This window comes from Acinonyx jubatus, chromosome A1 (genome assembly GCF_027475565.1).
Source record: "Acinonyx jubatus isolate Ajub_Pintada_27869175 chromosome A1, VMU_Ajub_asm_v1.0, whole genome shotgun sequence".
Taxonomy (NCBI): domain Eukaryota; kingdom Metazoa; phylum Chordata; class Mammalia; order Carnivora; family Felidae; genus Acinonyx; species Acinonyx jubatus.
The window spans coordinates 149361553-149385627 of NC_069380.1; the positions used below are offsets into that span (position 1 = coordinate 149361553).

The 24075-nt window shown below is 36.4% G+C and overlaps 1 protein-coding gene across 21 annotated transcripts in view; it reads right to left on the reverse strand.

The window, feature by feature from the left end:
- Nucleotides 1-24075, reverse strand: part of MEF2C (myocyte enhancer factor 2C) — a 169360-nt gene that overhangs the window by 55081 nt on the left and 90204 nt on the right. For all 21 annotated transcript variants that reach the window (XM_027038439.2, XM_027038432.2, XM_027038501.2 and 18 more), the window contains one exon: nucleotides 19424-19627. In XM_027038439.2, the coding sequence (XP_026894240.1) occupies nucleotides 19424-19627 (204 nt within the window). The remainder of the gene's footprint in view (nucleotides 1-19423; nucleotides 19628-24075) is intronic.

Consider the following 24075-nt stretch of genomic DNA (forward strand, 5'->3'; position numbering starts at 1 on the left):
CCTTTCTTTTGTTTTCAAAATGAGATTGATAATACTGTATTACTTTACAGGCCAGAAGGGAGGAGAGGTGAAGGAAATGACTGCAAAAGTTCCCAAGGTTTTCAACAGCTACAAGGAAGACACAAAAGGATGGGAATCTTCTAAAGGGAAAATTTCCCGAGTCCCAAGGAACAGGGGAGAACTGTGGGAGAGCTTCAAGAACCACAAGACTTGGGTTTTTGCATCTTGTCAGAAAATCCGCACTGTTGGTAAAAACCAAGGGAAGGCCTGGCACAAACGTGACTCAGCAGAGAAATGCCACCCACAGTCACCGACGCGGCTTCCGCAGTGGCTGAGTTGCCCTGTTTTCTCTGGAGGCTTCCCCAGCCTGGCCAATACATGAATCTCTCAGATGGGAAACTGAAGTTTTTGAAAATGGAAATTAAACAAAGTTGTATAACATTTAAAAGAAGTTTACAGTTATGATACTTGGCTTTTTACATGGGTTTAAAGTCAATTTTCTGTTGAATAAATAATATGAACCACACATTAACCACCTAATAGTTTTAAAATGCCCCAAACAGCCATCACCATCATTCTGAATAGAATCCCACTTCTTTTTAAAGACCATGGTTAAAAGATGAGGGGAAACAGTACCATTAAAAGAGGAAGCAAAACATAGTTCAAAGTCTGTTTCCATGAGGTAATGCATACTGTTGACTAATGGCCAGAGGAATCCAATCTATATCGAGATGAAATATGAAGTTAAAGCAGGTGGCTGGGAGAAGTTAGAATCCCTCCACCGGCAACCCCCGCCTCCACCTTCTTGAATTATTTTATTGCTGAAGCCAAAGGGACAGAAAGCAATGAAAGTTTTGTTGATTGGACACAGGAACTTGTTCAGAGTGAGATGGAACTTCTATATCTGAGTTCATCTCTGGAAACTGCCAATCTCACATTAACTACATCTGTATGTGTACATATCTGTGTGTGTGTGTGTGTGTGTGTGCGCGCGTGCAGGCACGTGCACAGCATGAAGCTAATTTTGAAAGGATCTTCAGAACTATTTCTGGGTAGATATGTTTCTGCATAGCTATTTTTATCTTTTTTCTCCATAAGGAAGTATTTCAGTTTTGTAATTTAGACCCCAGAAAAGTCAGGTTGTTTTATTGCGGTATGTCTGCAAACTGAATCCTGGCTTCTAAAGGAAAAGAAATTTCTTCCCCTCATCATAATATAACACACAATATTCATACAGTTTATTATGTTTTGTCTAATATGAATAAAATCTCTCATGTTTGCAGGAACTCAGTTGTGGAGAGCACTAAAATGTTTCCCTCCTAATGTTGATCAGCAAGTGCTTTGATCTCCATAGCCAGACATCGGGTGCAGAGTTCAGAACTATAAATTTGTTGCACTTACTATCAGTAAAAGTAGGGCTCTGATGGTCATCTTTTCTCAAACCACAGTTCATCTTGCTACATCTTCAGAGTGTAAAATAGGTGTGGTTCAGAACAGAGTCAAACAAATATCAGTGGTTCAGAGATGATATCCTTTCCTCAGTAGCAATATACATCGTGGGTATGTGACTGGAATATTTAAAACACCTGTTCACTTGGAACCAAGCCAAATGCATAATGCGTTAGTATGTGCTTGGCTCATTTCCAAGAGCATGTATCCTTACTGCCATCAAAACACTGAAGGGAGCTAGGGCAAAGATACAAGTTAGAAGCAATATAAGATAGATATATTTTATTGTTAACAATATCATCATACTAGACACTGTTGGCTGGCTAGTATTTTAATAAAATCAATTATTTGTTTTTGATCAGAGAAGAACTGGCAGTGTAGGGACACTCTTATCTTCGCTTTGCTAATTACTTTCACTGCTTTAAAATCTTAATCAACTTCCCCCTCCCCCCTCCCTCTTTCTCCCAAGCCCTCCCTTTCATTGTCTAACTGGGCTCTTCCCTGGATACACAGTAGTTCAAAGGGAACACCAGGGAATACATTATATCCTAACTATATACCAGAGTTCACCAGCAGAACTTGGGCAAGCTCCTCTGACAGGGTTCCACCTATTTTTATCAATTCTGTTTTGACTTTACTTAATAGAGTCCAAATTTTTACCTCTCTCTACCTTTTCTGTAGCTTTAAAATCTGTATAGTCAAAATTTTACCTCTAAAGAATTTCACAACCTCATTACGCAAGATACAGTTACACATATATGTAACAATTTACAAAATGTGACATTTTGTTTGAATGTGATCACAAAACACCCCAAAGATTTCAATGTCCAAGGTGTGTATGCATGTATGTGTGTGAGAAAGAGTAAAAAATGAAAATTTTGCCTAAATTTACACCTGTAGGAAGGAGAAGCAGGGAAATAACATGTTTATGAGCACATGTGCCCAACATGTGCTAGTGGATATATACGTACGTGGTGTAAGTTACGTACGTGGTGTAAGTTAATTCTTACAAAAAGACCAAAAGTGAGATTTATTATCACTATTTTACTGCTTAGAAAGCTGAGATTTTGTGGAGGTTTAGAAACTTGCCCTAAAGCACGGAGTTTATGAAGATTGTAGAAAGCAGGCTTGGCAGAGTCTAAAACTTGTCTGCCCCTTTTCTTATACCAGACTGTCTTACAGTGAAAAGCCCGGACTTTTAGATTATAAACCTGAAAGTGTGAGGGTAGAGATTTTATAATTTGAAGTACTGTATCCAGAATCCTGACCATTTATGTGGTCATTGAAAACACACAGACTTCATTAGGAACTTCTAAATTTATAGATTTGATTTCTTCTTCAATTTAATCTAGAGAATGTTATATAGTTTATTATATATACCTCCCGAGGTCTCCATAATTTCTTCCTTTAACACACTATATATGACAAATAGTCCTTAGCCAGAAAAATGCATGTGCATATTATCAGAGCAAAGTGAAATTGTATGCATATTTTTTTAAACTTTTTAAAGTTTATTTAGTGTGTGTGTGTGTGTGTGTGTGTGTGTGTGTGAGAGAGAGAGAGAGAGAGAGAGAGAGAGAGAGAACGAGAGAGAGCGAGCAGGGGGAGGGGCAGAGAGACAGAAGGAGAGAGAGAGAAACCCAAGCAGGCTCCGCCTGTCACTGCAGAGCCCCATGTGGGGCTCCATCTCCACTGCAGAGCCCCATGTGGGGCTGTGAAATCATGACCTGAGCCGAAGTCAAAAGTGGAGTGCTTAACTGACTGAGCCATCCAGATGCCCCTGTATGCAATATTCCAAAAACAACTTGTTTTTTAATATAATCCTAGATGTTTACAGAATGATATAAATAGTTTAAAAATATAATGAAAGGTTTTAGGCTTTTTAGCATGCACACATATACATGTTACTTATAAAAATTAAATATCCTGGCATTTCCACTTTTTACAACTAAATTGCTTCTATCTAGAGAGTTATATTTTCCACTAGAATTTTTCTCAAGAATTGACTGTCATTCGCTATTCTACTGCTTGAGGCCATGAAGTATCTTTCTCATACCTATTGTATTGCATCTAATTCTACACCAAACATTTAAGCACTTGATTTGTCTGTCTCCCTTCTCTCCATTTACTTTGCCATCTTTGTTAAAGCTCCTTCTGTATGTGAATATTCTACTCATATCATGCCCTTGCTCATTTCTTCTTGTCGATCTTTGCATAATTGGTCTTTTGAAAGATTTGCCCACATCCTGTTCATCAATTTATATCCATATTTCTGAACTGCATTTGTATGAAACTAAAAATGACTACTCAACATTCACCTCTCCTGAAAAACAAATATGTATTATTTTTTATATAAAGTTTATTTATTTATTTTTGAGAGAGAGGCAGAAAGACAAGGAGAGAGAGAATCCTAAGCAGGTTCTGCACTGTTAGCATGGAGCCCAATGTGGCACTTGAACTCACTAACTGTGAGATCATGGCCTGAGCCTGAATCAAGAGTTGGACTATGAACCAACTGAGTCATCCAGGCACTGCCCTTTGACTTTTTTTTTTTTTTTACTATTTTTTAAAGTTTATTTTGAGAAAGAGAGAGACAGAGACAGAGACAGAGAGACAGAGAGACAGCATGCACATGAGCTTGGAAGGGACAAAGACGGAGAGAGGGAGAGAGAGGATCCCAAGTAGGCTCCATCCTGTCAGCATAGAGCCCACCATTGGGCTCAACCTCACAAACAAACCATAAGATGATGACCTAAGCTGAAACCAAGAGTCAGGCACTTAACCGACTGAGCCACCCAGATGCCCCACTCCTGACTTTTTAAATTCTACCTCCTAGAGGTTATTATTTGATTACAAGTATCAGGGTATCATCATCATCATCATCATCATCATCACCAACAACCTTACTATGCACCAGACCCTGTTCCAAGCATTTTATAAATGTTCAATAATTTAATTCTCATGATAACTAGATACTAGGTGCTATTATTAACCCCGTTTACAAATGACGATGTAAGAAACAGACAGCCTAAGTAACTTGTCTGGAAACATACAACCAATAAGCAGGGGAGATGGGATAAAAACTCATGCAGTCTTGCTCCAGAATGATGTTCTAACTATGCTATGCTATCCCTCAAATATCTTGCAGTACCTCTTATGTTGTTTTGTCCTTTTGATGCACGTGTATATTTTCTACCTTACCTAGACTGTTAAGTTTTGTGATGTCACTGATGGTATTTTTCAAAATTCTATTTCCTCTAGCATCATTATAAAGTTCTGTACACCCTAGAAATCTAATAATTATTGCTAGAATAAAACTATCCATAGACAAAAGTGGAAGTAAATTTGTAAAATATACATATTGGCAGGTCATTTTTGAATTTGAAGGTAAAAATGGAATTAAAATCTTACATGCTTTAATTAAAAATTCACAAAATAAATCTAATGTCATTTGTTATTGTTAATGAAATGGCCATATTCATTTCTCTGTTATTGCATTTAATAGTTTTTAGCTGTCATTATAAGCATTTGATATTATTTGAAAAAAAATATACCTTCTCTTGTTTAAACCAACCTGCTTGCCTTATTTTAGCTTCTATTATAGATAAATAATATTGTAAACATTTCAAATCCCCAATGATTAGGAGGTAGTCAAATCAATATTAGCTACATAATACATAAAGGATGGATGCAAATTTTATAGAAAAGAAATTAATTATTAATTTATATCTGTTTACTGTAACAAAAATTCATTGTCAGCTTTTTCTGAAGTTTAACAATGCTTGAGCCAAAATCAATGAATTGTATGAAAATATCCATCTGATGTTAAAAATGCTGTTAAAACAATTATGTAATGTTTATGAATGCTATATAATCTGTTATATGTAGTGATCCATGCACTATTCTTTGTACAAGGTGGTCTAGCATAATAATTATTACATCTCATATCACTATTTTATCTAGCAATATTAAAATTATTTTTTAGCAATGAAAAATAGCAAATATTTTCCATATTACAAAGGTTTTGCTGAAGAATCAGAAATGACTATATCAGAGGTAATTATTTCCAAAACTGAATTTATCCTGCATAGCACAAATGACTCAACAATGAAAATTTTGTTCAAAAAGTGTGCATGTAAAAGGCTTTGTCCCTGGAATGTAGCTCTAAGTGGTTCACTATCTAGGTTGAAAATGTCTATGCAGGATTGTATGTCCTATTTTTCCATGCCTGCAGTAAAGATACAATATGGGAATTCAGCTTGGTAATTACTAATACACCACACAGACACAATTACACCCTGTATGCTGCATGAAGGAATCACTTGTGGTCTGCATCTATTACAAAGAGCAGTAGGGGGCCACCATGCAAGACGACAAAATGCTTTACAAGACGGAAGGAGACCAGAAGAGTCGATGTACACAGATACAAGGACCTTGATTCTTCTAGCAATGATTTAAGGCTCTTTCCATCAATTATAGTCCTTTGTCTCAAGAGTCTTATCACCAGCATCATTACAGGAACTGAACATAACAATGCTCAGTCCCGTATAACCCCGTGAACTGCGCTGACATTTCCACACCCTGTTGCTATGTTTGACCTGATTATTCAGATTACTTAAGCAAAACAAAATTGAAAAAAAAAAGGAGTTACTATTGTGAAACTGGTCTTTTTTTTGTGACTTACTCAAAATTCGCTTTCTCTAAACTTCAAGTCATCCTACTCTTGAAATGTTATTTTTCAAAGTAGTTTCTAGTCCAATTAAAAAATTAAAACAGAAAATCTGCCTGAGTGAAAATTATAATTGTGGGAAAGAGACTAAATACTGGCACATCAAGGGGATATACACTTAAGAGAATTTTGTATCTAATGGAGTTAAACTAAGTCAGCTGTTCTCTTTAGCTACAGTGAGTCACAGGAATAACTTTCTGCAAAACTTTAAAGTTCTGAGTTTAACTGCAAGCAGTACGCAGTTTTTATTGTAACAGTTTTCTCCTAATTATTACATGATGTACATTATTTTACAATACTTTCATTTAAGATGCTCTTTTAAAATATCTCTTACAATTATGAATTTTTAAGACCTTAGGAAAGTTAGTTAGCTATGGCAGTTTGTCAGGTCCTGTGAAACAAAGCCTTGTCTTTCAGAAAATGTTTACAACCTATGAGAAAAAAATGTATCCTGGGGCTAGAATGTTTATTGGCACCTAGAAGTCTGAAGAGAGAGTCAAGCCTGTGGTTTTTTGAGGGCACTTTATCATCGCCCGCATTCTCAAAGGTTTCTCTGAATGAATAGAACTGGATTACTCAGCCTTCTATTCCACGCCTATTCCTCTCCATTTTCCTTGGCACGACTGAGAGCCAGGCTATTTTTAGTTAGGCAGTGTTCTATTTTTAGACAACTACCAGTTAGAAGACATTTGTTAGGAAAAAATTTAAACACACACACACACACACACACACACACACACACACACACAAAGGGAGGAGGGAAAGAAGCTTCCCTTCACATATTGTAAAGCAGCCTTCAACCTGTAACTCCAGGCATTTCAGCTGCTTTCAATCTTGGAAAAATAAAGAAAAATTCAGAGTTCAGGGTTTTAAAAATAAACCTACCCTCTGGCAAACAGACCAAAATACAACAAGCTGTTACTATGTGAAACAGTGACTACAAAAACAAAGAACATTCTCCAATGATTAAACTGCAGAAAAATTGTAGAACAATTAGGTTATAAGAATGTAACACAGGCATGTAACAATTTTCCAGCCTCTCAGCCAGCTGTATCATGTTTTAGAATTCAGAGAGATGAGGGGAAACCTCATTGTAAAGTTATACCAGGGAGGTGGGATGTAAACCTGAGGTTTCCATTCTTAGCACCAGAGAACCTTTTATCAAACTTAAAGGCAATTATATTCAGTGCATTTTTCTAACATTTGTATTTTCTAGACTTTCTCTAAAAATTATGACCACATGTTTACAGAGAAACCATATATTAAAAAATCCAATGCCAACCAGAAACCAGAATCAAGGCTGCTACATAATATACATATACACATAAATGTGTGTGTATATGTGTGTGTATAATATATGTATCTATGCGTTTATATGTCTATACACCACTACCTTTATTAGTCTTGCTTTTATTTTAAATGGGAATAAATGACTTGCAGATTGGCTTAGCCTATCAACTTTTTTGCTTATCATTCAAAGTCATGCTTTCATCTATAACCACTATGAGATGTTTTCAGGTGCTCTCAGTTGCAATTATTTTCTTTTGCCTCAGATATCCCACTGTACTCTAAGTCTTATGGTTTGGACCATTGGGTAGGACTGTCACAGATGTGTCACCAATATCTAGCACAATGTTTGGCACATGGTCTTCATGTTCATCAATATCTGCGGAATGAAACAACAAGTCCTGTGTATGTTTCATTTACATTGGACTATCAGCCCTGGAGAGTGGTGGACACATCATCATTGTCCTACTCATCTTGCACAAAGAGAATATTTCACAAATGCTTGGGGAAAAGAAAACTCAGTGGCTTTTTCAGATCTTAATTTATATAAAATACTATCATTATTTATATAAGAATAGTATACTTAATATACTTATTAATATAAAATATTATAGATTTATTTCCAAATTAAGAATTTGCTTCTTCTCTCTCTTTTGATTAAACAACTTTTATTACTTAAACTTTCCCCTTGATGTTGAAAATGAAAAGATCTTATATGACCTAACAGTTTACAATAGACTCTGACATCTTTTATAGCCTGTAATCATCACAACAGCCTGTGAAGAAGGCTGGGTCAGGGTGGACAATATCTGACTCAGAGCAGGAACCTGAAGACAAGATGGTTAAATAACTTGCCCCAGGTTAGAGAGCTAGTGTGTGATGTTGCTATAACTAGAACTTAATTTCTCTCCAAATCTGTGGGGCTTTTGAAGTTCTATTTCCTAAATGTAAAAATTTAAAGGTCAACTCTCATGATAATGCTTCAACAACATTCTTTGGGAAAATCACTCTGCAGCTTTGCTCCCCGCCCCCTCCCCCCCAATATTAATTCAGAACCACTAAATTTAAGGAGATCCCAGTCATGAACCCTGGATGAAGACAGAATTCTCACGTCTCCAATGAGGAAAAATCAGAAATTGTGTGCACGTGTGCTCTTTCCTTCCTCGTGGGAACGTCCAGAATTGACCTACCTTGTTTCTGCTTCTCTATGACTCTTCTTTCCTATCCCTTCCTCCATTTTCTCTTCTTCCTTGGGGCAATTCAAGCTTTAGTGTTCCCTCTATCCTCTCCCTTCACTCCACCAAGTCACATTTATTTTAACAAATACTCTACTCCTGGGAGGAAACACTGACTGACTGGCTCAGCTTTCCCGCTTTGGTTTCTGTGCCCTGACCCAGACCCTGACACTCTTATGAGCATGGAGTAGATGCTTAGGAGCAAAAGATGAAATGGCCGCCTGCATCCCCTCCAGTTGACAAGCCCTTTATTAGGTGTATCCATCAACCATCCTGCTAGTTACTTCATGAACAAGAGCACTGGATTCACCAGTTTCACTTCCTACATCAGTGCTGCCCAATAGAACTTTTCTAGGGTGATGGGTATTTCTCTACTGGTCCCACCAATACGGAATTCACGAGTCACATGTGGCTATCAAGTACTTGCTTGTGGCTAGTGAGACTAAGAGCTCATTTCAATTTTATTTTATTTAACTTAAATTTAAATAGTCACGTAGAGCTACTGGCTACCTTACTGATTAATGCACATCAATATCATTTCATTCTGAAATCTGCTTCTATTATCCAAAGAGAATTTACATGACAGAAGTGATTGAGTTTGTAATTGTTAGGCTATAGGCACTAAATATATCACTTATTTATAAATGTGTACAGTAACTTTGAAAGGAGTTTGGTGTTTGGAACCACTGAGAGTGCAGTTGATTTTTTATTAGTAGCTCATTTTCAGGGTAACTCTGACCTTAGTTTTTCGTCTCTGAAACAGTTTTCTCAAGGTCATAGAGATGGTATTTGTTTATAATTAAGGAGTCATTTGCATGTAATTTTGAAAAGTAAATTATTTAATTCAGAAATTCTAGAATAAGAGATACTACCATTAATTCATGTATTAGTTTATTTTGTAACCATGCTTTCTTGGATGTGAGGAAAAAACCCCAAATACCAGTTGTACAGTTTACTGTTTACAGTGTTTCTTATCTTAAAACAGTAGCTCTAAATAGTTATCAAGTTTATTTACTAAAACATAAAGATAAGAGATTTAATTGATATGAAGAGGCTTTGAGAATCCAATTAACCTCCCAGCTAGTCATTAACTTTATGACCTTTAGAAATAATTGACAGGAAATTTTTTTCCCCTTATTCAGAAACTTCCATTGGGTGGCTAAATTTCAGGGTAACAGAGAATACGCTAAATGCCGTTGAGACATGACTGGATAACATGCAAAGTAGCTATTAGTAAAATGAGATATATTTCCAATAATATAATCTACCCACCCAATCTGTTGTACACATACGCAACACTTGCCTAATTCCAGTCCTTTTAGTGATCAAGTCTGGAGTCTTCTCCCAGAATGTCCTATGGATTATTTGACCAGGAAGATAAGGAGGAAAGCACAGAGTTTCCACTTCTCTGTGCACCCTGGCACACATGCCTACCCAATCACATCACACGTGCCTGCCGAGTCTGCTTTCAGGCTCAGAATCTTCCTCAACACGTGCTACAGGCAGCCACTGCCAACTGACAGGCACTCACAAGGGCAGAGACCAGGTCAGGAGATGCAGTGTTCACCACAGACAGGGTCACTCACCTTACTGAGTAGTCACAGGCCTTTTACATCATGCTTCTGGAAACCTAACGCACTTGATTTCAAGAGTTAGTTTTACCAAATATTACTTTTAAAAAATCTATTTTATGGTATGATTCTAGACCTCAGTAAAGCTATAAAGAATAAGTGTTTAAAAATATACTTCTGGGGCGCCTGGATGGCTCAGTTGGTTAAGCATCTGACACTTGACTTCAGCTCAGGTCATGATTTCACGGTCATGAGACCAAGCCCTGCATCAGGCTCTGCACTGAGCTTGGAGCCTGCTTGGGATTCTCTCTCTCTCTCTCTCTCTCTCTCTCTCTCTCTCAATAAACAAATAAATAAATAAACATTTTTAAAAAATGTACTTTCAAACTCCATGCTGGGGAAAACAGATGTTTGGAAAGGGAAGTCTGAGTCTTTGCTACTCAAAGTTCAGTCCACAAACTAGCAGCATCAGCAGCACCTGGGAACTGGTCGGAAACGTAGTCTTGGGCTCTGCCCCGTACCAGTGAGTCCCAATCAGCCTCTCAGCAAGAGCCCCAGTGACTCAGACTGGACTAGAATCTGAAACCTGGTTCAATTGCCCAAAGAGAATTCACAGGACAGAAATGATGAAGTTTGAGACCCACTGATCCCTCTTGTCACATCATGGCCAAAGTACCAACAGGTTGCTTCTCTCTTCCCTAGGAAATCTACATATATTGGTTTTTTACTTTCCACCATTACTACAGGTAATATTTCTATGTGGTCTGCTGTGCCTATTTGTTTCTTACACAGCAACAACTTTATTCATCTCAGGTTCACTTGAAAGATTCTCACCTTTATTATTATTAGAACATATCTGACTTCAACAAAGAAAACTTGACAAGGTTTAATTTTATTTATACTATAATGATAAGTTCTTTTAATTTATGTATGTATATACACATAAGCATATATACATAAATACATGTGTGTATGTATGTGTGTATATATATATATATATATATATATATATATATATATATATGTGATATTTATTGAATGTCTACAATGTCCCATTCATTGAGATGGCAGTTGGAGTTAGAGCTGTAGATAAAACATCATTATGTCTTTCAGGGAAGGGAAACAGATTTATAATAACTTTTTAAAAATTCAATGAGGTAAGTGAAATAATAAATATCATTTCATTAAAAGATTTATCATCTTTTATTCTACTCTAGGCAGGACTCTGGAATTGTTCCTAAAACTTCACTTTTGAATATTACACAGTGCTATTCAGTAACCAGTCCTGAGGACATAAAGATGTTCTACTCTTTGGTATCTAATTTGATACTTTAAAGCCAGATACTTTAAAGCCAAACAATACTACTTTTACTGAGGTGTTATCAACGGCTAACAAATGGTTCAAATATGCTGTCCAACACCAAGTTCCATATGCCATGAAATCTGTAAATATCATTAAAAAGTGACTATAATGATCCAGGCTAAATATTTTCCCCCTTTCCCTTTCATATACTGGGGAGAAAAAACAAAAAATGAAGACATTGGTTTCTACTAGGTCAAGAACGATCATGCAAGATGATGATGATAAAGTGGTGGTAATTAATAATGACAAAACGGTTACATCAGTGAGAAAAAGGCTGTATTTTGAAACCTCTTGTCTTTTCTACTATTATTAAATAATTTTCTGTCGACTCTGTGTTAGTACTACTGCCTATAAGCCATTAGAGCTGTGTAGTAACAGGTGAGAGGAAATTCCATTTTATTGCCTTGTGCATATAACTTTAGTGCTCTAACATGCGCTTTATTTGCTCAACAATGATCTGTTCAATAAATGAGACATGAAGCATCTTTTCATGTTTACAAAATACATGTAAATTAAGCAAGAACATTATTTTTAAAAAAGAAACAAATCTTCAAATTTGATATGTAAAAATCCACTGTGGTAGTTATGACAAATATGAGTACATTTTTAGGCCCATTTCTTCTTTTAGACTTTGGGGAATAAATATAAGTGTGATTTATAGGGACTAGTAGAAGTCTTTTAAAGATACATGAGCAAAAATGAACATTAAAATTAAGCAGAAATTTACTAAACCTTTTTTTCACAAAATCATTTTTCCCCCTTTTCCTTGGAAGCCTCAACACTGAAAGTTTAAATCTGTCTGGAATATACTAATTCTTTCTTCATTTTTCAGTATTATCTATTGAAAAGCAATTATATACTTGGTTTAACAGAGGACTGGGCAGAGTTACTGAGCTAATCACAGTAAGAACTATTTTAATTATATTTTATAGTAACCTAAGAAGAATTTTTAATGTATTTCAAGAATATTATTTTTCTGAGCTCCTTCATAAAGAAAAACCCTGCTTTTCTGAAGAAATGAAATTACTAATTATAAAGTTAAATACTGGCTCGTGTTGCTTCAAGTAATTTTAAAATAGTAACAAGAAAGATCTACCCCCTTTCCGTTCACAAGCTTTGCACTTAAAAAAAAAAAAAAAAAAAAAAACCCAGCACACATTGCCTAGCTCTCTGTCAGTCTGGACAACTTGCAAGTGCTTTCTGACTAGGTAGTAAGTTTACTGATCGACTCTGTGGTTATTGGTTTAGGGGTAAAATATGTTTTTAGTTTTAGGCTGAATGTTTAGTTTTCAATTGGTGTCTCTCACAGTGAACATTTATGCTCTGGATTCTAAAATCCACGGTTCCACGGTTCTTTACTTTTGAAATGCACTCCTCAGATTTTATATTGAAAAACTAATCTTGGTGTGAATTTGAGAACACAGTTAGATTAAATCCCTCCTTTTCACATTTTAACCTAGACCAGCGCTGTTGCATGGAACTTTCCATGATGATCACTGCATTTTACATCTTCCGTGTCCCATTCAGCAGTCACTAGTTGCATGTGGCTACTGAGCCCTTGAAATGTGGCTAGTGCCAAAGGGGAAGCGAACTGGACATCTCACCTAATTTTAATTCATTTAAATGTGAATAGTCATGGGGGGCCGAGGGGACTCAGTTGGTTAAGTGTCTGACTCCTAATTGCAGCTCAGGTCATGATCTCACGGTTCATGAGATTGAGCCCCATGTCAGGCTCTGTGCTGACAGCATGGAGCCTGCTTGGGATTCTCTCTCTTTATTCCTCTGCCCCTTCCCTGCTCATGTGTTCTCTCTCAAAAAAAAAAAAAAATTAAAAAATGTGAATAGTCATATATGGCCAGTGGTTACTGTATTAACACAGATTTGGATTATTTTAGTTTCTTGATTGTGCTTTGAGAAAATTAACCAAATTTTAACGAACTGTTTCATTGGAGCTATAAAACATTTTTTTATACTTTAAGTGAGTAACATTATGCTGCATGATAATCACTGGTATATATCCTGTTATAATTGTTTCCCCCTGTTTATTTATTCTACAAATATATTCTGAGGGCCAAATATTCTGTAGGTAAACAACAGAGATAGGATAGTTCTGGTAAACAACATATGCATAGTCCCTTCCCTCCAGGAGTTTAAAATCCAGTGTGCAACAGGTAATTGGATAACATGGTGCTTTGATGGAGAAAATACAATTCTAACTCTAATACAGAAAAAACACAAGGATGGCTTTCCAAAAGTATAAATTGGGACCTGACCTGAATGAAGGATAAATAAAGGCCAAGAAAAGGCCTAGTAAGGAGTGCTAAAGACAAAACAAATCAGGTTTGGAAAAGCTGAGGAATATAAACATGTTTTGGTGGCCCGAATATAGGATGGCAGCAGTGGGGGAGGGAAACAGCAAAGGGGATTGGCTGGAGAGGAACATATAAACAGGGGCCAGATCATGTATAGCCTTGTGAGCAATCTTAAAAACCAACAGTCCTTGAGGGCCTGGTTTATGTTTGTATCTCTGGGCATTCCAAAGCACATACAAAAATTCAACCAATCTTTATTCAGTGAATGCATGAAAAAATAAAAATACAACAAATGACCAAACAAATAAGAGAATGTGCTTTTATTCTTATGAAAAGTACCTATGATGTATATTAAGGAATATACTTGTTATGATGAGCACTGGGTGTTATATGTGAGTCACTAAATTCTACTCCTGAAACTAATATTACACTATACGTTAACTAACTGGAATTTTAATTAACTAATTAAATTCATTTATGTATTTATTTTTTAACTAACTGGAATTTAAATAAAGACTTGAAACAAACAAAAAGAAGCCTATGGAAAGAGCCACACGCTACCTCATTGCAAAAAATTAAAAAAAATAATAAAAAGGAAAAAGTATGCCTGTATAATAGATACCTACAGGTATGCATAAAAATAACTTCATATACCTGTATTTTATAATAAAAATTGGAACCTATTTAATTAGACATCATGAAAGCTCAGGTAAAATAAACATATTTTCATATTTTATATCTATTCCCGAATTTGATCATACAGTTTGTAAAAAAGTCCATTTCTACTATTTGCTGCATTTGTTTTTCAACAAAAATTACACTCACGAAGTTCTACCATACTATGTAAAGGTAGTTAGTTTATTGATAACCTCCAGGAGCACTGCGAAACAATAAAGTTTATAACCTATTAACATCTTTCCAGTCCTAATTCAGCCCTTAATTACTACTGCTAAAGGAAACATTTTTGTGGACAACTGTTCTTAGAAATCTTTAAATCCAAACAAGATTCAGATAACAGAAAATAAAATTTTATGTAAACATTATCTCTAACTTTACTCTCTCTTTCTCTCTCTTACACACGCACACACACATGCGCGCGCGCACACACACACACACACACACACTATCTTGCCCATTTGCACATCTAAAAAACAAACCAGTAATGCTCCACTGAGTCAGTTGTGAATCAAATGTTTCTTCTGCGGGAGTTAGGTCCACCTTTTTGATTTCCTAGGGAGCAGCAGAGGACGCCATGTTCCATTCCCCTTCCACACTTAGTCACTTGACTATTGTCCCAGACTGGATGAGCAGCTGAAGAGAATCACTGAATCACTGAAGGGTGACACATTCCCTCCTGGCCAGGTGCTAAGTGACACTCTCATATGGGTTTTGTGGTTAGAAAACGTGTTGGATACGGAGGTAACCTGTCTGGGACTTCTGTCACTCCAAAGGCCACCTGAAATGGTCTGGTGATCACTGACCTGTTTGAATGAGTTTTGTTAAACTGTTTAGCTTATGTTTTCCTTTCAGTAGCTTGTATTACGTTAATGAGGTTATTATTCCCCTGCCCTCCAACTGTTCCCACACTGATTTTTCTATATGTTCTACATCCTTAACAAGAATGCCTGTCTTCTGCTGTTTCAGAATCCCTTGTACAGTGCTGACTGTAAGCTGACATGTGCTAAATTATTGCTAACAGAAAGACAGCCTGTAAGCATGTCCTGTGGGACTTGAATTCTTCAGGTCATCTTGAAGTGCTCAACACCACATCTTCTTCCAGGAATAGAGCCCAACATCAACTGGGAGGGGAGGAAAGCAGCTAAGAGAACCAGAAGTGGAGGAGCTAAGACAGTTGGAAGAGATGAAACGGACAGTTCTGTAATATCATCAGAATCCCTGCTGAATTTCAATGACCTCATAAGCTACTATTTTGAGTAAATGTCCAGTATACTTGTCACATAGTTAAATAAAACGCACTTTCTTCAAAGGAAGCACTTTTAATACAGTAACTGGTTTTGTTGTTTTAAACCAATGGATTAAAAGTTTAACACATTTACTAAATCTGGCATATTTATATATTGTATCTAAACAGATATTCAAGCTGCATTATAATATAACAATTAAAAAAACCTATCTCAGTCTGTCTATTAAGTCTTTGTAAGTCTTTGTGCCATTGTAACTGTAGGGCTAATTATCAAGCAAAGACATGATAATTACACAGAGCTTTTTTGCTAAAAGAAGGAATCTTTTACAGCACCCACGCACTGCACAATTTCCTATGACCCTGTAACACTACTCTGGTATGGCCTCAAATTTATATTTTGGTCTAAATGCTGGGAATCATATTATTTCTCTCTCAGTGCCAATCTTTTTTTCTTGTGAGTAAACTGTTTTTGGAGGGTTAAGGGAGAGAGGTAATAGTCCAAATGGGAAATATAAAACTAATGACCCTTCATGAAACATATTATGCTCCTCATTAAACTTACTCAGTTAAATGTATTCCATTAAATTAAAATAAATAGGATTTAAAATTTTACCCAGAAGTAGTAAACTACCTTAACTCCCAACTTTGTGTTAGATTCATTCTTAGAATGGATTCCTCAAGTCCCTGATGTATCCCAGGTTCTTAACTTCCAACACAATTTATGTCTTAGTGCTGCAGAGGTTTTCAAACTTAGTGTGTATAAGAATTACTTGTGAAACCAGTTATAAATGCAGCTCTCCATCCAGATTCCTTCTTCTCCACCAAGTATTTCAAGCATAGTGATTTCAATGAGCTGCACTTTCAAAAATATTCTATCTGGGGGTAATGTAAATTTTATCAAGCTTAGGGATCCCACTTTAATTCTTCTTCCATTATCTGTTATTACTAAACTGGAAAAGCCAAATAGGTGAAGAATGTGTGATTCAGGTAGTTGAGCAGGACTGACTTATATTCTCTTCATTCAAAGAATCAAGCCTTCCCTAGTTTTGGTCTAGGAGCCCCAGAATGCCTTTTCGAGAGATTCAGAGCTTTAATTTACTGATATTAAATGCAAGATAATGGAGCTGCTGCTTCACTCTCTTTTAAAAGTATTGCTTTCTTTTTTAAGTTTATTTATTTTTGAGGTGGGGGGGAGGAGTAGAGGGGGAGGGAGAGTGAGAATCCCAAGCAGGCTCTGTGCCGTCAGCATGGAGCCCAATATGGGGCTAGAGCTCCTGAACTTTGAGATCATGACCTGAGCCAAAATCAAGAGTCAAACGCTTAATGGACTGAGCCACCCATGTGCCCCTAAAAGTATTGCTTTTAAAAGAATTGTGCTACAAAGGACTTTGAAATTCAATGCCTTCATTTTTAAGATGAGAAAACTTTAGAGAAATAGCTAACTTGTCACATAGCAAGATTGTGCATGACAAGCATTCAAATGCAAGCCCTCTGACTTGCAACCCAGTGCACTTCTCATGGCCTTTAACGATCTCTGGCTCATGGGGCGCCTGGGTGGCTCAGTCAGTTAGGCATCTGACTTCTGCTCAGATCATGATTTTGCAGTTCACGAGTTCAAGTTCCGTGATAGGTTCTGTGCTGATAGCTCAGCCTGGAGCCTGCTTCAGAGTCCATGTCTCCCTCTCTCTCTATTGTCCTAGACTCTCTCCCCTTCTCGTGCTGTGTCTATCTTTCTCAAAAATAAATAAACATTAAAAAAAAAGTATGGCTCAGATACCCATCTGTCCAAGAATATGAAGGTCTCGAGAATGTGAAGTTCTCAGTCACCATCAAATCATCCTGACTAATGCTCTCAGAAGATGAATTTTCTAGATTTTTAAACTCCTTTAAGAAAGCAAATTTTAAAAGTCAACAAAATTTTCAACTACTTTCCTATATTTCTACTGCATTTCACAGCATGTTAAGGACTGGAGCAGTTTAGATCTAACAACAAATTCCAACTCAACTCTGTGTTACCCTGAAATGTCTGTTGTGATGGTTTTGGTAATGAGATGAGTCTTGAGTATAGAGTTGTTTTGTGTTTGGGACTTATGTTAAGTGTGTGTGAACACACATGCACACACACACACACAAAAGCACCTATGAGATTTGACAGTCAACGAGTTCTGTTCATATTAATGTTTATGTATTTTCACAGTTACATGTACACATGGATAAAATACTATCTGAAATAACAGTAGGTAAGTTTTATAAATAACCTTAAATTTCAGAATCAAGGCAAGCACACAATTAAAATCATGTCAATGAGAAACCAAAGTGACGTTCAGTAAAGCAAATGTGCAAGTATTTTAAACATATACCACATGAAGTCTACTTATTCACTTTTGCTTCTCTGAAATTATTTGCTTAACCTATTAGGCAAAACACTAAAAAAATTGATGAGCTCAACACTTTTAAAAAACTCCCAATAAAGGCAAAGAAACCAGAATCAGTTTCAGGAATTATAACAGGTAAAGAGAAGATGGAAGTGATAGGTTGATTAATTTGGTCAAGATTAGTGCTAGATTTTTTTATAATATAGAACGGTCCAAGTAATGGCAAGAATAACTTGTCCTCTGGCAAGCTGACTCTGAATACATACTTTTGTAACACTTATTAATTTCCTCTTAATTCTGGAAAAGCAATCACAGTCTAAGAAACCATGGGGAGACAGGGGAGGAAAACAGACAGATGGGGACAGTCTTCATTATACGTCCTTTTTGGTTTAGTATTCAGTGCTTATGAAGGGTACTCTAAGGCGATTTAAACACTGTGTTTAAAGCAAGAAGTGTTTAAAACTGTATGGCAATGCTACTTATGCTAATGAATCAAAAACATAAACAACATTTTTGGGTTTTAATGTGATGCTTATTTACTTTTGGCACAATAAAACGTTTTAAATCTGACTTTGATAAAACACCATGCTAACATTTAGAAATTCATTTCATCAGATTTCTGATTCCCTGTACATGAACAATGCTACACTAAATCATATAATTGGGGGAAAACATTTCTAGCATAATAACTGTCTTTACTTTTGCAGTAAGAATGCATTAGGAAGAATGAATTAGAAAGAAGAGACATAAAAATTGAAGTGTAAGGCTGGGGTGAGATCACTTTTTTCTTTTGACTGTGTTGTAAAACCAGTCTATATCTGAAAGAAATGATCAAAACTATTCTAAAGCCCTCTGTTGGCCACAGTTCCCAAGTCTGGGACAGGACAATTTCTTGTCCCCACACGGCCGTGGGCAATGATGACTTATGGAGGATGAGGTCAATACACTGACACTGGTGCCTGATTTCTAGAAGGGACCAGGTTTACATTGTTCCTATCACCTATCATTCTAACTTCCGTTTTGTGGGGATAAGGGTGGGGTAATGTTGGGATGATAACCACGGGGACATGTGTGGAGATACAAACAACTTAGGAAAAGGAAGGGGTGTGCGCAAGAGGTTCAAGGACCACGCGGCTCCGCCATTATTATTGGTTCGTCAACCACGCATGCACTCTCACCTCCACGATGTCGGAGTTTGTCCGGCTCTCGTGCGGCTCGTTGTACTCCGTGTACTTGAGCAGCACCTTGTCCATGTCGGTGCTGGCATACTGGAACAGCTTGTTGGTGCTGTTGAAGATGATCAGCGCGATCTCACAGTCACAGAGCACGCTCAGCTCGTACGCCTTCTTCATCAACCCAAATTTCCTCTTTGTAAATGTCACCTGGAAAATAAAAAGCAGGCAGGGATTTTTTTTTTTTTTTTTTGGAAAAGAAAACACATAGGTTTTTTTTTTGTTTGTTTCTTTTTTTTTTTTTTTAACAGTCTTCTTTTCCTTTGTGAAACAAAGTGTGTCATTGTCAGAGCCCTTGGGCACTAACACATTTGGAAAGAAAGCAAATAAATCTAAAACTAATTTCTGCTTAGAATTTGAAAAGTGTGATTTCTAGCTTGTTGCTGAATGTGAAACTGTAAATGCCAGATTTAATGTAGGGGATTTTAATGAAAGTGACCAGAGAACTATTCATGTTTTTTGGAGCAATTTAAGATTTAAGAAAATTAACTTCAGCATGGTTAACATCATTCCCAATTATAAGTCTGGAGCTTATTTTTGACTACTTAAAGACTGAACATAGCATTTTAGATGTGTGTTGAGAAAGTCTTTGTGTGTGTGTGTTCAAAAATTCTTAAAATTGTTTAGTTTCTTGCCATTTAATTGAAAACATTCGAAGGCATAGGACTATGCTTTCAGACAGTATTGTATTCTGTTTTCTAGAACTACAGCAGAAAGTTGGGAAGTATGTTAGCCATAATACTGTTAGGGGTCTGTTTTCAATCTTTTGTGTATCTTTCTTCCTCTCTCAGGCCAGAAACTGTATTGTTATCTTTGCCTTTTTCTTCTTTTAATCTAATCTATTACCAAGTCCCACAATTCCTTCCCTTGAAATGTTTCTCAGGTTCACACTTTCTTGTCTATTTCCCAGGCGGCTCTATCATTCCTGTCCTTATCGGTTTCCTGTCCTAGATGATCTCCCTGTCTGAAATCATTCCCTCCTCAATTCATCCCCAGTCTTCAAAACCCCACTCTTTACACTGCCTTTCTCTCCTGATGTGCCCTCTGCAACAGCTCCCTTTCTCTGACTTCGAATTGTTTCCTACCTGGCAGGGCTACCAAACGTAAATAAAAATTTCAGTATTCCCAATTTCATTCCTCTCTTGATTACACTCCAGTCTGCCCACCAAAAACCATGGACATTCTTCACTGTAAGACTTTATATGGTCCAGCATTTCCCACCAAGTCTTCTGTGGAATATCATTTCTACAAAATACCCCATAAGATAGCCCATAAGACAAAACGTTTAGCGGCCCAATGCATTTGGGAAATGAAGCACACTGAAAGATTAAAGGCTGAAAATGTCTTTTAAACTATTTAATCTGCTGCCCAAACCTATTGCTGACAGAATGTTTGTTTCTCTGCTTATTTATTTATTTATTTATTTACAGGGGCATTTATTATCATTTTTTAAGGCTAGTTTTTTGAGGCATATGCTCCAGGAAATGCTGACTAAATCAACTTAGCTTATTTTTATTTATTTTTCTTGTATGCATTGATGTATGTATGCATTTATGTATGCTCCATGCTTAGTGTGGAGCCCAACATAGTGCTGGAACTCATGGCCCTGAGATCAAGGCCTGAGCTAAGATGGAGATTCAAACACTGAATTGACTCACCCAGGTGTACCTAATTCAGCTGATTTTTAAAGGGACTATTTTTTTCTTGCTTTCTAATCCAACCCATCTTGCAGAGGCCAGCTCAGTTCTATCTAATACCTATTTGTGTGTAATTCCCAGATTTAGATTCCCAATCCTCGCTTTTTTTTTTTCCATCTGCAGACACCCAGTGGATCTCCTCCAGTCCTACGTCTATCTGAACATCATAGTAATCTCTCAAACCTCCAAAGCTTAAGCCCATTATCTTCATCCTCGAATCTGCTCCCCGTTTTGGACTGGCCATCTCACAATAAACTCAATCACCCAAACTAGAGACCTCAGAGTGAACTTTGAATCCTGCTCCATCCCACACACCTAAATAAATGTGTTGACAGGAACTGTGGGTGAGCAGACAGAAAACCTGACCTCCTGGTCCCCTCAGTCCTCCACACTTTGTTAATACTAACTGTTTTACCTATTACCCTTTATATTTTCCTTAATAGCATTTATCACATTTTATAATTTGTTTATTTTTGTGTGTGATCATTTATTTAATGTCTGTCTCCTTCTCTACAGTGCTTGTTCCACAAGGCCATATGCCATTTGTATTTGTTCACTGTTGAGTGCCCAGTGCTTGGAACAGCAGACACATATGGGCTCATGGTAAAAATCTACAGTATAAAACTCAAACAAGGAAAACTTTATGTGAAGTTTTTAGAAATATCAAATCGATGGACACTATCTAAAATTATGTGATAGCTTTTCCCATGAAATATTTTTGGCAACTCATAAGCAGAATTAAAAAAAAATCTATACTTAATGATTATATTGTTTTTATCACATTTGCATTAAAGGCAGCATGGTAGAAAGCGAAGAACATGGGGCTTGGATTCAGAGGACCCGGATTTGAATGTGGAACTTGCTATTTACTAGTCATGAGAAATTCTCTTAATTTCTTTCAGTTGAATTTTTCTCTGAGTTTGATTTTTCATCTGCAAAACGGAGAGAATGCCTACTCTTAAGAGTTGCTGTGAGGACTGTATAAAATAAACACATGTACAGTATTAAGCACGGTACTTAACACTGAAGCTCAAAAAAACTACTTCTCATTCCTCACTTGGTTGATTTACACAAGAAGAAGAAGAGCTTACGAAGTATGTCTATGTTGGTGACTAGAAGAGTCTACTGATTAAGGCTATTTGAGGATCTTATTATGCCTAATACAAAGATAAAGCTGAACTATGGAATCCGTACTGATCTTTCTTTGGAAAATATGGTATTTATCAGCCCACATCAGCTAGTCAATTACCTACTCAGGCATGTTATTTACATTTCAACTTGGGACAATTTTTCTTTGTAAAAATTGCCAATCTCTCACCTTTTGTTTTATGTTTATTGACTGTCTTTCTAAAGCGCTTCTAATAAAATGTAGCTAGTGTTTTATTTCATATCTAGTTATACTACTTTAGATACTTTTATTCTAGTACATTCAGATGAGTCATGATTCATATTAATAATGAGGTAAATAAAGACTATTTCTTTGAGGGGCACCTGGGTAGCTCAGTTCATTAAGTGTTGGACTTTTGGTTTTGGCTCAGGTCATGATCTCACAGTTTGTGAGTTCGAGCCCTGCATTGGGCTCTGCACTGACAGTGTGGAGTCTGCTTGGAATTCTCTCTCTCCCTCTGTCTCTGCCCCTCCCTTGCTCTCTGTCACTCTCTCTCTCTCTCAAAAAAAAAAAAAGGCTATCTTTTTGGAATGGATAAAGAATCATAATAATTAATTACATAAACATACAAAATGTCTTTTAACATTTATTTTAGATGAAATTCAGTTGTGCAAATGTACTTGCACATGGGTATTTTATTTAGTGAAACAGTGTACAGAGTAGGTTCAATGCAGACGGCACTGGCCCAAAATACTTTCATATATCTAAAACCACTTTTAATCAGACTTTCATAACCACAAACTGTAGGTGGAATGTCTCAATACAGTATGGTTTCTGTTGTACTCAAACCTCAGAATTTAGCACGTTACAACACTCGCCATCAAAGTATGTTTCAGCACAGAAATATCACTAAAGCTACTATTTGTGTTTACTTTGAGTTACTCCTCAACTTTTGTGTAAGCAAGTAGGCTAGTGGATAATGCATACTTATTTAATAATACCTGTCAAAAAAGTCAGTGCATATAGCTTCTTTTCATTAAAACTGCAAACTGAAATGGTGCTGACTGTATTAAAGCATTTAAGAAAATATCTTCAAAATCTACTCTTAATTGCTCTAAATTTAATTCTGTATTATGTTCATGCTCTTCATAGCATACTCAAAATGTATTTTATAATGCTTTTTCTCATTGTGCATAGTTAGATAAAACTGTTTTTTAAGCATTAAGCTTTCTAAAGAGACCCGGGATATTACTCTTCGTTTAAAATATGCCACTCAATGACAAAGATTGCAATTCAGAGCTTTTATACTTAAATATAATAATGTATTGTAATGATTACATTTTCATAACTTGACAATAATTTGTGATGGGGACAAGTCCACTTCTATTTAAATAACATATTTGTAAACTTAGGTGAGATGGAAAACTGTTTTTATAAGTGGTTAGGCAAAGAGATGCTCTTTTCCAGTGTTCTACATCAATCAAGGTGCACTGACAAGAGAATAAAGCCAGTAGTGTTTAGTGGACATTGTAACTCGGCATTTAGTTTTCAGAATTAAAGAGATTTAATATGTAATATATGCATGGAAAACAAAATTAGTCTGTAAGCAATGACCATTTTATGTTTTTTTCTTTACTTCTGGAAACAGCCCCAAATATAATGATGATGTTGTAGTAAGAGGTTTCAGTAACCTCGAGTTTTAAATCCTAGCATATGGGCAAGCATCACACATCTTACATTTACAATTACTTTAGAACTTACTAGGTATGAATCAGGAATTCAAATTAGAATTT